Source organism: Rhea americana, unplaced genomic scaffold (assembly GCF_003343005.1).
Source record: "Rhea americana isolate MKP2758 unplaced genomic scaffold, rheAme1 scaffold_79, whole genome shotgun sequence".
In the NCBI taxonomy this organism is placed as follows: domain Eukaryota; kingdom Metazoa; phylum Chordata; class Aves; order Rheiformes; family Rheidae; genus Rhea; species Rhea americana.
Genome location: NW_028186967.1, coordinates 1,908,495 through 1,924,381, shown reverse-complemented (window position 1 = coordinate 1,924,381; position 15,887 = coordinate 1,908,495). Strand labels below are relative to the sequence as shown.

The window sequence follows — 15,887 nt, the reverse complement described above, 5'->3', positions numbered from 1 at the left end:
AGATATGTAGGTTTTTGTTCACACTGACATCCATTATTTGGCTGTCACATTGTGTACAGTTCCTGCAAGAATGCTACCTCYGTGGTGATAGAAAATGAAACTATAGGGCAGGAAGAGAGGGGAACCTGATCAGCGACCGCAGGTACGGTGCGACTGGAATGGCACCAGCATTCAACCATGAGCGCTTTACAGAGGCAGTACACAGAGGCCGGCTCTTTGTTTTTCAGAACAGAAACCGGAGAAGGAAGTTCTGAAAACGCAAACAGCAGCAAGCACAAACAAAACACGTATGATGGCCCAGTGCGTAGCTTTTGTAGGTATCTCTGAACCCCAAACTTGGTTGCTTGTACAAGCTAGTTTTTCTTCCTTGCTAGCAAAATCGGGCAGGGAAGAAGCTTCCTTTTGAATTTCATTTCTCTTTTTAGGGATAGAACCAGAGAGTTTGGGGATCAATCAGTAACATGTCCTGCCCTGTGCATAGGCTGATATTTTACAGGGAAGCAGCTTGTCAGAAGCAAATGATTCTGCCACATTTTTAAACATAGCATCTTTCCTTCTGGAAGTCAGTGAGATTTTGGAACCAAAAATGAACAACAAAACTGAGGGAAGAAACAAGTGAACCATCTCCCCAGGACAGAGATATGTTTCTGGGGTTTATGCTTATCCAAACAGCCCTGGCTTTGTACTGAACAATTACATCTTTCGGGAAAATATATGCAAAAYCCTGTTCCAAGCTCATTCCCTCCTGAAAAAAAAAGCCATGGAGAGCAAAATGGTGAACGTCTGTGGGTTACCTTCTCCCTTTCTATGGCTTGGAATACATGTCTCGTATTCGTGTAAGATGAACCAGTTGCACAACATTTCTCATCTAGTCTGGTCTCCCTGTTGAAATTTAAAGTTTCTTTTCCTATTCAGTACTTTTTATAGAAACTCACTTGCCCCAAGTCAGAATTGTCTTTCTACTATGTAAAGGATCCTTCTGCAGTAATCTTTATAACTCATGAAAATTGCCATCATACATGAGTGGGACATGGCTCATGGCACACTGGCCAATCATGGGAGAATGAAACCAATTGGTTTTACTATACTGAAATCTATGAGGAATTTCAAAAAGGTATAGAAATGCTAGATATTTCTGCTATAAAATCTTTTTCTTTCAGTCTTCCAATTCATCACGGGTAGTGTGCCTAACAATTCTGTACATGTCTGTGTGTATAATTTTTCTTACATGTAAACACATATATATACACATAAATGAAAACATATACACAGACATACATGCACACACATGTATATAGATAGGTACATATCTATATGTACTCTATCTAGATTATGCCAGTATAATATACTAGTACCTGAAAACACTTAAAGTAAGTACAAGTGAGAGTGACAAATGAGAGTGAATACGATGATATGACAATGTTTGGTACAGGAACTGGTCATGCGCAGTAACAAACCTAACAGACCACATGATGAAATGAAAAAGAATGATATTAATAAATGGAAGAAGCTTACAAGGAATCATTATTCGGTACCACACAACGCAAAGATTACCATCACCTCTGGATTTAAATGTTTTCCCATTTATTAAACAAACAGAACAAAACACAGGGTTGACTTGGATTCACGGGCCTGGCATAGGTCAGCTATGCCAGTTCAGTGACCATGGTTGAAGTACCAGCTGCTCATTTGGTTCCAGAGACTGCAAATCCTGAAGCCACAAAATTGGGTGCAGTATGTGCTACCTGGCAGAGTGGGAAGAAAGAGATTATGACTTTGCTAAGTGCTCCCCACCGTCCTTTGAGCTGTGGGAAGAAGTCATTCGCCTACATTCGCCTGGGGCCCRTGTTCAGGTAAGCCACTGTCACCCTGCGGGCTGAGGAGGGAGGGAATAGTTGGATATCTATCCATATGGAAATAGATACAGATAGATAGGTATGTATGTATGTGTAAAGATTTATGCACGTCTTGTCTTGTGCGAGAGTTTTCTCTCACTCCAGTTCAGCTACTAGAAACCTATTTTCCTACAACCTACAAACCTACAGTTTGATACTGTATGAAAAGTGAAATTAAAATCAAATGAGTATATAATTGTATTCTGTTAATGCTGGACTGTGTCAGCAGGTTCTTCAGGAGGTCTCACCTGAATCTTTTCTTTCCGCTGGTTTAGAGGGACCATCTGAAAGGGAAGAGTAATTTAGATGACACTAGTTCAGAGATCACAGTTTAACTGACCTCAGAACACTGGCCTTTTAAGAACATTAATTCTTCATGCAAGAGGATTAGAGTAAGTATTTAGGACCATACCTATGAGGAACTATTTGAATACCAGAGAAAGGAAGTGAACAACAATGATAAAATAACAGATTTCTGTCTCCCTTTTTTCTAGAAAAGCTGAATGCATTTAGTTCAATTCCCATTCAAGTTTTCCTTCATAATAGCTCATACTTAGAAGGGTTCCATGGAGCTGACAATTTTTGCCATAATTTGTGTAGCTCCAGATAACAGATGATTTTCTGTAGTCCATTATTTATCTGAAAGGATAGCACTTTGAATCTTCTAAATATTCTATTTATTTATCTAGGTTGAACAAACTCCTGATAAGTAGTTAAAATGAAATTTTAGGGTTCTGTGATTTAAAATGTTATTTATATTTTTAGCATTTACCAATGAGGCCCTCTGCTAATGTAAACCACTGTGCTGCTACGGATAGGATTCAGCCCAATTCCTTTGGGAGGATTCAAGAAAATGTGATCATTTAAGGCAGTGATGGTGATTCAAAGCATATTTTTTCATGTGTCACTGCAAAGCCTTGTTCAGTGTTCAAAACTTCTGTTTCATTCATAGTCCAATATTTTTTAAAAGCTAATTAACAAATATCATGCTTGGCAAGCAAGGATGAAGTTTTGGCATATCCAGATTTCATGTGGTGTGTCTACTGTGGCAGACCCTTCTGCTGTTGCTTTTCTTCTCATGCTAACAGTTAAGGGCGTTTTATCTGCCAGCTGAGTGATGGCTTGGAGAGACATATTCAAGCTGTCTGTCTTCTAGCGGGCTTGTAGGGTGGACTAAGGTGAGGTGATAGACAGGTCTGTGGAGAAAACTATTTTGAAATCGTAAGGCATCTGTTTGATTTGTAATTCTGGCATTTGCTCACAGGACTAACCTTAAAAATGCACTCCATAATTGTCAACAGGAATGGATAAGGGGGATTTGCCTTCAGAGCTGCTAACTGACATGTTACCTTCCAATGGCAGAAGTTCTGCTGAAGATCTCGGGGCAGGTCCTAGAAAGAACTTGTCTGGTATGAAGGTCTTGTTCTTCTGAACAGAGACTAATTTAATATAGGGCACCTCAAAATCGTTTTCTCTAATGAGCATGTTTTGAGTCTAGTCCAAAGGTTTGGGCTCTTTCTTGGTTAATCGGTCAGAGAAAAAATACATACATACATACATACATAAAGTACTTCCACACTCCTAACCTGCTGGTGGAGTACTAACTGAAGTGTCATCTTCATCTGTGAAAAGAAATACAATAAAAAAGTACATAAAGAAAATGAAAGCACAGGCGATCATCTGCTTTAAAACAACTACATGAAAATGCAAAACCTGCAAAAGAAAAGGAAAATCATGATAATCAGGAACACTCATAATGGAAACTTCAGACTGATGAAGAAAGCTTTGAGAAATTCAGTAGCTGAAATGGTAAACCTTAATGTTTCAAGTGAGTACAAGAAAAATGAGATGTGAACTGTGATCTATTATTAAAACATGAGTTTATATGAAAGTTGCCAAGTGATTCTGTTTGTTAGAGATGTAATCCACAGTAAATACAAAAAGCCACAATGAAATCAAGGTCAACCACATATCTGACCTTCTGAGGAAGATGCCATTTCTCTGATGTTCATGTCTGCAATTAAAATGGGCACCATATATGCATTCAGCATCATTAAATTAAGATATACAAGAGTTAAAAATATGCCACTGTATTTATACTATGTAGTTGCTGTATTAAAAGGTTAACCTAAAATGCAAGGAACAAACAGCTCAATTTTCTCCCATATACAGGTTAAGATTTTAAAATAAGGACTGAATTACTATCATCACATTGAATTTTCCTTCTAACCAGACAAAATGTTGATCATCATCAGGCATTAAGCCACTAAGAGCAGTTGCTAGCCAGGTATTTTAAAATGTAGAATTTCATGCAGTATAATGATTTATATTTATATTTATTTATATAAAGGAGAAGCCTTAGAAACATGAAACTCACTTTAAGCTTGAAATAATGCAATGGTAAGTATTAGAAAGCCAGAACAATAAGATAAAGACAATCTTTACACCAATCTCCTAATTCTCATTGAATTTTAGACTGTGACTAGAAACCTTGGGTATATCACTTTCTGATGAAAATAGGTAAAATGTCTTGGTGTCTTAAAAGCATGTTGATAAAAATACTAAAATTAGCTGTATAGCAGTTGGGAGGCTAGAATAAACTAGATACACATGATATATACAATATAAAGGAGGTTGCATAATACGTTCTTTTATAAGGTATCATAAAATCATCTGGAGAACTTTTCAAAGTGGAGGAGAAAGTAGCTTAATTAGGACAACCTTGGGAAAACATAAATCCACGTTTTTAATGAGACAAGAAAATCTCTTTGATTTCAGAACAGGATTCCAGAATGAAATTTTAACTCTGAAGTGATCCTTTTGATTTTGACCTTTTTAAAAATTTGTCTCTATTTCCTCAAGGACAAATGTAATAGCCATGGCTAAATCATATATAAAATATAATTGCATTTCCAAAAATTCTAGTCATATTAATTTTTTATGGTTGCTAAATCACTGATGGCTAATTGAAAGGTTGATAATAGAATTCAGCTACTTAGCCATAACGTTTTACTCATTCCTTTTTAATGATTCATCAAACTTCTTTTTAAAACAACCTTGGGAACAAGATGGCAATTGTAGAGGGTAGGCCTATAAATGAAGGATTAATGTGTTACCTTACAGAAATAAGTTCTTGTTCATAGCTAAAAAAGTGAAGAATACTTTGAGTAGGAAAGTTCTTACCACCTACATCTTCCATTGGCATCASCAGAGACTGAAGATGTAGATTTTCAGTGAAAGCGTCGTAATGATAAAGTCATATCAGATGTTYTAAAATTTTGTGGTAACAACTAAAGGAATGCAAGACTAAATTCCACTGGAAATTTGGCTGCATATTTCATGAAAATATGAAGTAAGTGTTCGTGTTGTTTTGTTAATAATAGCACTGCTGTGGTTGTGGTGACTCTGAAGAGGTACAGAATACTATCCTCTCTAGCYAGAAATAAATAGTAAGATCAATTAGCATAAAATGTTTGATGTGATGCACACTACTTGGTGATGTATGATAATCGTATTATTAACAGATTACTCTAGTTTACTTTCTTTTTCTTTAAACATTTGAAACACTAAAATAAAAAGGGGTTATTTGTTTTGCAGAAGGATCACTGGGTATTTTTCAAACAAAATACTAACCTCAAACCCACTAAATATTTCAGAACTAGCAAAATGAATGCACAGTTAAATGTGCTGTAAATGGAAAGAGTATAAAAAAGCAATAAATGCCACTTGGGTTGTTTTGACAAGTGGGGAAACTGTATCRGTCCATCACTCTTTATGTCTTAGGCTTCCAGGACAAAATTAACTATTAAATAAATATGAAAAATGCTTCCACAGAAATAATAAATTTGTTTTCTGTGAGGAATGGCTGTTTGCGCTAGCAATAACATCTGTTTAAACATAACAAAGATCCAAAAAAACACCAGACTTGGTGGCAGAACTACAGTCGTTATTTTACTGTCCTTTCTGTCTGCAAGTAGAATTTCAATAGGATGTATTTAGCTATCTGTTGCATGGCAAGAGTTATGTTACAGTAGGTTGAAAGGATGTGCAGCTCTATAGAAATGTCTGCTTTTTGGCCTCTGTTTCTGTATGGCACATTTCCATTAAAAAATACACCATTTATGTTTACTCCCTTGTGTCTAAATTATCACATAAATTAAGAGTTGGGCCGCTTGAAATTCCAACAGGAGTAAAGTGTTTGTGATAGAAAAAAGGAACATTCTGCGTTTCAGAAGTAGCTAATATAAAGCCTTTTTTATATTTACAATTAGTTTAACTTCAGTATTAAAATATGTGATTGCTGACACAGCACCAGCTTTGAAAAACTGCCAAAATATAATTAACAAATTACTGCTTTATATGAATTACTGATATCAGGAATTTTAGACCTTTTATTTTCTCTAATTTGAAGTCAGCCACAGAAAAATGGACACTGTGATTCTGCCATCAGCCACACTGTTGATAAATGAAACATTTTGCAGAAGTGAAAAATAATACTAAGATTCTATTTTACTTTTTTTTTTCTCCTTCTTTTTTTTTAACTACATTCAAGGAGGCTGAAGGCCCTGCACCACCACCAAAGTCCTGGCGCCACAGAGCCAAACAGGAGTTTTGAAATGTGCTCCACTGGGGCAGCACCTCAAACCTGATTTAATGAGGCGAAAGCCGGTGAAAGAGTTAATCTCTGTGGCTGTTCCCCGTTTGGTGAACCGGGCAGAAACACCGTTTTCAGCTGCAGCTGACTTCAGAGTGCTTTAACGTGTCTACGCTACTGCACCTGGAGTAAGAGTTCAGGGTTGACTTAAGATAAGAGGTGGACATACAGTGCAAAGAGAGAAGCCTCGTCTTCRTGGTACTTACATAAATATGGAGTAACTCAACCTACAGGTTGAATCATTTTATGATTCATTTACGCTGAGACTACCGAGCACAGCTTAAGCCTTCCATAGGCCACGAGTTTAAAACCGAGGTGCCTTCAGTGCCATACTTGATTTTCAGAGAGTATTCAGCACTCCCATCAAGGGACTTGGCGCTTTGGAAATCCTAACTAAAACACATAAATAAAACGGTGGAAGTTTTAGTAGAGAGATGGATGGGTAAGTGAAACCTGGAAAAAAAATTCAAGGATGAAACATGCAAACATTTTAGTAGATGGTTGAATGGAACCTAGAGAAAAAGATGTCAGTAAAACATGCACAAAATTTAGTAGCTCTCTGAGTGGCTGAATGGAACCTAAAAAAGGAATGAGCAAATTGATATTAAATTTCAAATATTATTCCAGCATTTGGGAGCACAATGATAACAATATTCAAGATAATGCTAACATTAAAAAACAAAGGCAGAAAAATGGAAAATGAGTCAGTATAAGATGACATAGTAAATTTGGCATGATTTCATCTGAGTCACTTTTTGCTTTGAAAATAAAATGAATACTCAAGTGTATCCTAAAGTTTTTACTAAATTACTTCAGATTTCTTTGAAACTAGAAATACTGTAAAAGATTATTGTACTCAAGAAAAAATTTTGTTTACTGCTCTAAACCACAGATTTACAGCAAAGGAAATGTAAGATAACAAAGAATTTATCACACTGTCCTCCAGTTCTTAACTTTACAGTGAACATAAAGGGACGTAAATACTTAATTTCACACAGACAATGACTACTGAAAAGAAATAAAACAGTAAAACGGACACACAGATAGGTACACTTTGTCTTCCTAACTTCTGCTGCTAACTTCTAGGAATGAGGTGAAAACCATGAGCAGCCTGGACCAAGCTTTCCTTCCTAGAGCTCTAATTCAGGCATGGCCGGGCTGCCCTGCTGAGAAGGGCTATCCCAGATGCCTACAATGCGCTATTTTTTTTCTTACATTTATCRGCAAAGAAACCACAAGTCCTAACACACAGATACCTTAGAATCACCAATCACTTCGAATCACCGTACTCAGATACAAAATTGTTCCCATCTCATGCTTGCCGAGGGAAGTACCCCAAATCTGTCACTTCTGAAGCCACAGAAGCAGTTTTATAATTAATTTATGCAAAAGCTAGCCTCTRGCTGGTTCTCTCCTCATTTCCCTGTTAATCCGATCATCTGCTAGTGTACATGATGCTGCACAAATGGGAAAAATTGAACGTTTTCCTATTTTGTGTATTACACTTGGCACTATAAAAATTTTTTCTAAYCGATAAACATAAAAGAATCAGTGTAAGAAACTGTATTCACCCTCATAYGGTGATACTCTGCAACAGAACAGGAGCTGATAGGAGCAATTGCACTATATCTAATAGAAAAAAAAAATAATAGTGAATACAAGTGCTGGTTCATGGAGCGTGCTGAGAGTCTGACGACGACCTCTGCATTGCCTTGCCTGGGAGGCTAACAGAAGGTCATTCTTTCTATGCATTGGTATTCATTTTTTTCATGGGAATTTTTGCTCAGGTGGCTGYGGATGTTGTGAGCTAAAGCTGGAAATACTTCCCATTCTGATGCGCATATTAGAATCTCAAGCAGTGTTTTAGATAGTAAAATCCTTCAAGGCAAAAACAAATGAGTCAGCACTGGAAAAGCTTTTTTTTTTTTTTTCCCCCTTTTTTTTTCCTTTAGGAAATACGTGTGTTCTTCACTAAATTCAAAACAGAAACAGTATAATCATGTATAAAAAYAAAATAGAAGTACTTGATGAGATACCTACCATATTTTCTTTTCAACTCAGTAAAATGTGGACTTATAGGCACTGGGGAGAATACTATTCATGTTTGGTTCAGGAACAAACTTCTCTTATGTCAAAATTAAAGCAAGCAGAMCTAATTGCTGGAATAGCTTGAAGTGAGACCTTCACCTTTGTCCCTACCATTAGGCATGCAAGTTATTCCTGAGTTACTTCTGCACTACCAAGGTGACAGATACGACTACTCACACAACATTTTGTGCGTCAAAATAATTGCTCAATGCAAGGATAGCTAGTATAATAACATGCACTGAAGCCTGGTTCAGCATTTTTATTCTAAAGAAAGTACTTAAATAAGACAGTCTCCGCATTTATGTTTTTACTTTGCTGACAAAAATGGCCATGCACACCTTTCCCAAATAAATCTGCAAGAATCAGGTATTCATCTTGTCTGCATAAAAGGCAAGATTTTATCTGAAAGAGCCACAAAAAAGCCAGAATATATTTTCAAGCAAGCCATTTCTTGATTTACCATAAAAAGCATAACCATGCCAAATGAAAAGCAAGCATTACATCAGCTGTAAACRTATTTTACATGTCTAGTTTAGCCTTTTATCAGAGTGAAAAAATAATTGATTATTCATTTCAAAATGAGCTGATGAGCTGTTTGAATTCTGCTTAGGCATGGACTATAAAAAGGAGTGGAATTTGGCCTAGTTCCCTCAAACTCCATTTTTTTTAACTGGAAAAATAGCTATCAGAGCTAGATTCTAATCCCAATAGTAAAAATATATATATATATAAAGTGTAGCTGATTTTTAGATTCATTGCTAGTAGAACATTTATGTGGTTGTTCACACCAGAGTCCTCAAAAACATTTTCAGAACTTGTACCAAGTTTAACCACTGGTCCCCTCCATGAGGAAAGAAAGAAAAATACTTGATTTTTTTTTAATGGAATGTGTAAAATCTATTGGACTTTTCTGCAAAGGTAAACATACAATATCAAGTTTCTGAGGTAGAATGGAAATGGCTTAGGATGATATTAGGAGATGGAGATTGTTCCTTTGATTTTAGAGTACCAATAGGCATAGGATGTGAGATTTAGCAACTTTGGTCAGTGTTAACATCCAGGTTCAGTTAAAGAAGGCTTTCTGCTCATGCAAATCGTTTGAAATCTGATCTAATAAGAAAATAACCTGCATAACCACTGTTGCTAAAGAATATCAGCCTTGTTCACAGAACTTTTGAGGATGCTCATGAATGTCATAATTTCCTTGTGCTGGGTAAGTCATGCAGAAAAAAAATACCCCGTGAAGCTTCATATCACACTTCTGCAATTTGGTGCACCAGAATTCTGAATAAAGCTCAAGCAATCCAGCATCCGAGCAGCACTTAGGAATATTGCATCTACTGCCATTTTTTTGAAAARTGATTTCGGACTCACCTTTGCCCTTTTCGGTTCCACCCTCTTGTGGTGTTTTTTGTTCTGTGTAGGAAGTACAAGTATATTTTTGAAAGGATCTTAAAGTAAAAAGAAAAACTTATACAGCATTAAAAATACAGCAAGATCCTAGGTTMTGTTAGTATGGAAAAAACATGATTAAAGAATTATTGAGATACAGACATATAACATACAATTGTAATTTCATAAACTGTTAGWGCTGCATGCATATTCATGTATTTCTATATTTTGAATGTGTCACATAAGACTGACATTTCTATACCCAAGGGAAGCAAAATTCTGGTTTGTTTAGAAGGGGTCCTTTATAAAAGCCATTGAAATGACCTCAAATACCATTGCTGATTTCAATGGGCTTGGATCACACATGAGATAGTGCCACATGCTGACTGTATCCAGAGCTCAGTCACACCTATCAGTTTATGCTTAGACGAGATAGACCGCAGAGAGAGTGTATTGAGGGTGTTCTTGATTCCTTCTTAAATCACTATCATCCTCATCTTTCCTAGGTTATTTGGTTTCAGTTTACTTGATCAGAGGAATTGCTATCTTGTCCAGTATTCCAAGGAGGCATAGACGGAGTATCTCTAACTTTGTATGTGTAAGAAAACTCAGACAGTAGTCTCAACAAATTCAAAATTTCAGAGTTTTCTCTAGTTCAGGATTTGATAGGATTCCATTTTGTTTCCTACCTCATTCAATTTGCATTCTAGGTCATTTAGGGTCTCATCAAGAGGAATGAAATATCAATTAACTTTTCTTGTAAATATATACAATATGAAAGAGTCCATCCTAATACCAAAATAATATACAGGTCRTTTAAACCTGGAAATCCTTGTGGCAAATGATATCACTACCTTCAGCCTTTTCCAATTTTTTATGAAAGAGATTATCACTTAAAAATTCGTTGAATCAGTCTCGTAAAATRTCCATTTGCAAGACTGGAAGTAAATGAAGGTTTAAAACGTGAACTGGACAATAGTTATTTTGTACGGCATTGCTGTTTTGGTAGCTACACGGAGAATAAAACTCACTGAGAGGTTAAATTAACAGTATATTTATTTACCACTATCTGAGAACATAACTGAAGTTACTCAACACAAATCCACAGTGCAAAGACTTGCCCACCTTTCCAGCTCTCACTGCAGAAAAGGTAACAGCTTTGCACAGAGTTTCAGCTTTACCTGAAGCCCTGGGCACTACACATGATTTTTACCTTACCTAGCTTCAGCTTCCTGAGTTACTCACCCAGAGCAACCTGATCATCTAAATTCCTTGGGGTTATTGGGGGTGCCTAAACATAGGCATCTAGTGATATTTAAGATACCTTAGGTTATCTGGGAAATGTTCATGGGACAAGCAGATATACAGGATCTGCTCCATTGCTTATAGGTGGAGCATTGTTGACCAACTTAGGACACAAATTAGGTGAGATGTAGCCCATGCTTGCTTCTGTCATCTTTGTTCACAGTATACCTCCAATGAGAAATAAAAGGGAATTATTTTGATAATTAGATGCTGTTTAGCATCAAAGAAGACAACATAATTTAGCCACAGAATTTAAGCAGTCATCACTTTTCTCTATCCTGAAAGACATCTGCATTATCAGGGAAACATCAAGTCTCTTCCTAACAAAAGTCTAAGAAATCAAGAGTTCTCAGGTAAAGTAAAGGAAACATTTTATCTGGCCAGGCTTTCTCACTTTTCTCACCATCCCTTCACTTTCACAGGCAAAATGAGCACAAATGCAGTATCTAGGCTCATGCAATTCTCTTGTTAGTCTTGTGGAGCTAATCAGCATGTTTTACACTAACCTGGAGGTGGTGGTGCACTTTCAGCTTCAGTCTCTGAAAAACAAGGAAAGAAAACAACTATTGAGCTTCAAGAAAAGCAAATATTTTTCACACATTTGGTATATGGTTATTGCATTCGGACACAGTTTGCGTTATTTAACTTACTRCCCACACCTGTTTGAAGAACAGTTACAAAGAGGGACTCCAAACTCTGCCTGGTGAGACTTGAATATATGAAAAAAGGCAATGGCCACAAAGTGCATTCTGAGACTTTCATTAAAAGAGCATTTCACCATGAGGGTCATGCAATACAGGAACAGGTTACCCATGGAAGGCATGAATTCCCAGACCTTGCAGTTTTAAAAGAATCAACCAGAAAAAGCCGTGGCCAACCTGATTTTGTAATGGCAGGAGTTCAGCTTTGAGCAGGAAGCTGGTCTAGAGACCTCCAGAGCCCCCATCCCAACCAATATTTCTATGATTTTGTGGTCTTCCTTATTTCATATTTCAGCTCTCATCTCTGTATTATACATTATTTATATATTCAATTAACAATTTACATATTGTTCTTCAAGATACACTTTGTTCTGTGGCTTTATATTTAAAATTGCTTTATTTTGTATAGAAAGAGACATTGTAAGTGTCCACCCCATACTACAAAGARTCTCTGTAGCAGTCCAATACCCTTTTTCTCCGCAGATGAGTTCTCTATTCACCTCAGACATGTGTTAAAATTTTCCCTACTCTTTGTTTATATTATGTTTATATTAAAGGAAATGTCTTGATTAGAAAATTAGAAAAGGGACCTTAGCCTCTCTCTGTTAATAGAGRCTGTTACAGCATGTCTTCTTCAGTCATATGAAATAGGAGTATTGTCTCTGTTCAGATCAAGACCATGTCTATTCCTAAACACAACAGAAGTGATTGACTGGTTGCTCTAYGTTAAGCTAACATGCATATCTCTAACTTTTACCAAAATTGGTATAGGAGCTATTTTTATCAAAATGCATAAGGTTCAGGATAGGATACTTGTCTACCTGCATGTTTCCATAATAATTTGTGCAGGAAGACCTTGATACATTTTGGAATATTAGGGCAATTCTAGTTAGAAGGACAGTAGTTGCATATCATGGAATCCATGCTAAATTTCTCGTTTGGGTTTGAGTAGTTTAAGTTAATTAGTCTTCAGCCTATATTCTAATGTACAGCTTAGAAAATCAGCATCACTGATACGCTTTTGTCAGATGATATCCTGTGTTCAAGCAATTTTTTCATCAAYTGGAATAATATTTCACATGACTTTAATAGTGAAGTGTAATGGATACATTAGCTGAGGAGGATCACACACGGGATTTTTAGTCCTTTATCATATTTTCACTGCACAATCGGACCTAGAGTTCAGCATTCAGTGCAAGTATAAAGTGCAAAATATCAGCTTAGTTGCTACATGTCAAACCTACAGTGTGTTTGCTTTTTATTTCTTTCTATCATGAATTTTAATTCAAATTGTGGTGAAAATATTTTGGATGTGTGATATAGAAACCAGCTTTTCTACCCTACTTCAATGTTATCCTTTGGGATAACACATACTCTCATCTAAAAACATAAAATCAAATCAACTTGATAAAATTTATTTTTAAAACAGTTAAAGAAAATTTATTATCAAACTATAAATGCATTAGGACTCAAGTCAGGTTGAAAATAGGATTACTTATTGGAGATAGTGCATCACCTTATAGCTCAGCTACTTTCAACAAGCAAAGATTTGAAAGGTTAAAATTTTTAAGTGTAATAGTAGATGGCTGATACTAACCTTTGTCGTGTTATGTGTATTAACCTTTGGAACCCCATCTCAGGTCGTATTCAGGAAATAAAGTTTCAATGTCTGTCACATAGAAATGCTGGTAAGGTTACTCCTTTGCCCTCAGGTCTAAATATAACTAAAAACATGTTTCCCATTCTCAATAAATTCATTTAACATTTAAAAGGGAGAAATACTTCCAGTACAAAGATGATTTTAAGCTGAGTGTATGAATTTGATACCGTTTAGAAACTTTCAGGCACATCTGCAGATACTAACAACTCAGAGAAGAGAAACCAAAGAGATATATGGCCACTTGCTACAGGGAAAGAGCTCATTACTGTAAACTATGTTCAGAGCACCTATCATATAGGATACAAAAGAAAATGTATATTGAAGGCCTACACATACATAGTCTGATTATAATAAAATAGCTTCACTTGGATTCATACCAATTTATTTTCTGGTCTAATTATAATGAACACATTATGTTTTGCTTTGTGTTTTGGCCTAGGAAAATATGAAAAATTTCCCCAAGGAAAAATAAAATCTCCAGTCACAGCCCTATGTGAGTTAACCATTCAATGTTTTAATCTAAACAAATATATTTGCCTAAGTCAGAGGTGGATAATATCCTAAGAGAAAAAGTATCTTTTGTAACATCTGCCCTTCATCACCATGAAATTTCTGACTACTCCTGCTGACAATTAAAATAACACCTCTGTGGTATGGAAGTCCCTGGCTGACGGGCAGGAACAGCTAATTTATATATACATATATACATATATATACACATATATATATGTATAAAAGCTCACCTGTCTAAGCACTCTCCAGGCTCAGATGGAAGACTATGAGCTTCTGGGGGAACTGGCCTTGAGCTTTGTATTTAATTTCTTAAGTTTTTTCATGGCTTGCTGTGTCCTCAAAGTAGCTGCATTTTTAATTGGTTTCACTTACATTGTTTCACTTATTGATGATTTTATAAAAGCTTACCCATTTGTGTCCCTACTAATTATTAACAAATAATAAGGCTAGTTTTGTGTATGTGAACACTATCCTAKGGAAAATAGGCATGACTTTCTGTTCTGTTCAAATACAGGTAGGTCTCATGTCTAATTTCGTAGAAATTTTTACACTACCTTCAGAAAAATCAAGCTTAACGTTTGGTTATTATTAAACGCAGGAGTCTGCTTTATGCAAAGAAGTAGGTAAAGTCACAATCTTTTTGAGTTTGCACTATAAATAAATCCATATTTTTCCTAGAAACATTTTTGCTAGTATAAAACTATCAGTATACTATCCACTCATGGTTTAGATGCAGCTAGTCCACAAAGCTGTGCTTTGCAGTCGCGGAATAAAGTCACCCATCATGACCAAAACCAGATTCCTTGGCCACAGCGCAGTTTTGCAAATACGCAAGATTTCCTGTTGCACCGCTGCATTAGTCAGAAATCGTACATATTTACAGTCCTGGCTTACCTAGCACTAGRCACAACAGGTAACCAAAATCAACCAAGGAGAACTGAGGCAGGAACGGAGCTGAGGGGAGAATGGAGTGGGAAGGGAGAGAGCTCCAGGCGCTGGGGGTGGCAGAGACACGGGAGATTCTTTAACATAATCTTTTGGCCATGTGCGACCCCTTTCATGGTCACGCTTGGCTTACTCTTTCGTTCCTGAGGACAGCCAGGAAAAACCCATTAATAGCACCGAGTGGTTTCCACCTCCCCAAGGAATGACAGCCCTCTCCGGCTGACCTCTGGAACAGGCTTGTCAGTCAGGAAAGAGCTCCGTGCTCTCGACCAGCAGCTCGCGGTTGTGTGCCTTCCCCAGGAGGCACGCTCGCTGGAGTCCCCAAATGCCATTCTTGACGGCACCATTGCCTAATATGGTGCCCTGTCGCGGCATTGTCAGGCTGTGGAGGAAGCGTTGCCTCTAGCAGGCGCTCCTCAACCCCCGAGGAGAAGACACGTTTCTTCACCGGGCCGTAGCAAGCCTCTTGAGCCACAAGGCAAAGAGGCTGCTGAAGGTCCGGTGAACCAAGCCCTTGGAAGACCGATTCCAGATGGTGGAGATGGAAAGACTTTCAGGGGTGAGGGAACCATATTTGTTTTGTAAGTAAGTTCTTAATGCAATGCAAATAAGATGCACTGGATTGRTATCATAATGTCAACTGGGCCTTCTGCTACTAAGCAACTAAAGCTAATTTTTGCCTTGCAGTTTCTGAGGAAAAAGCTGTCATCTCTTCTACGCCATCCTTTGTTTAA

The 15,887-nt window shown here is 36.9% G+C and overlaps 1 protein-coding gene across 1 annotated transcript in view; it reads right to left on the bottom strand.

The window, feature by feature from the left end:
• The window catches only part of MYBPC1 (myosin binding protein C1), a 48,556-nt gene extending 44,649 nt beyond the window's left edge, over positions 1–3,907 (bottom strand). The window contains exons 1-3 of the mRNA XM_085322610.1: positions 3,874–3,907; positions 3,482–3,517; positions 2,144–2,179 (exon numbers count right to left, since the gene is read on the bottom strand). Of these exons, the coding sequence (XP_085178736.1) occupies positions 2,144–2,179; positions 3,482–3,517; positions 3,874–3,907 (106 nt within the window). The remainder of the gene's footprint in view (positions 1–2,143; positions 2,180–3,481; positions 3,518–3,873) is intronic.
• Between the last annotated feature and the right edge of the window lie 11,980 nt (positions 3,908–15,887).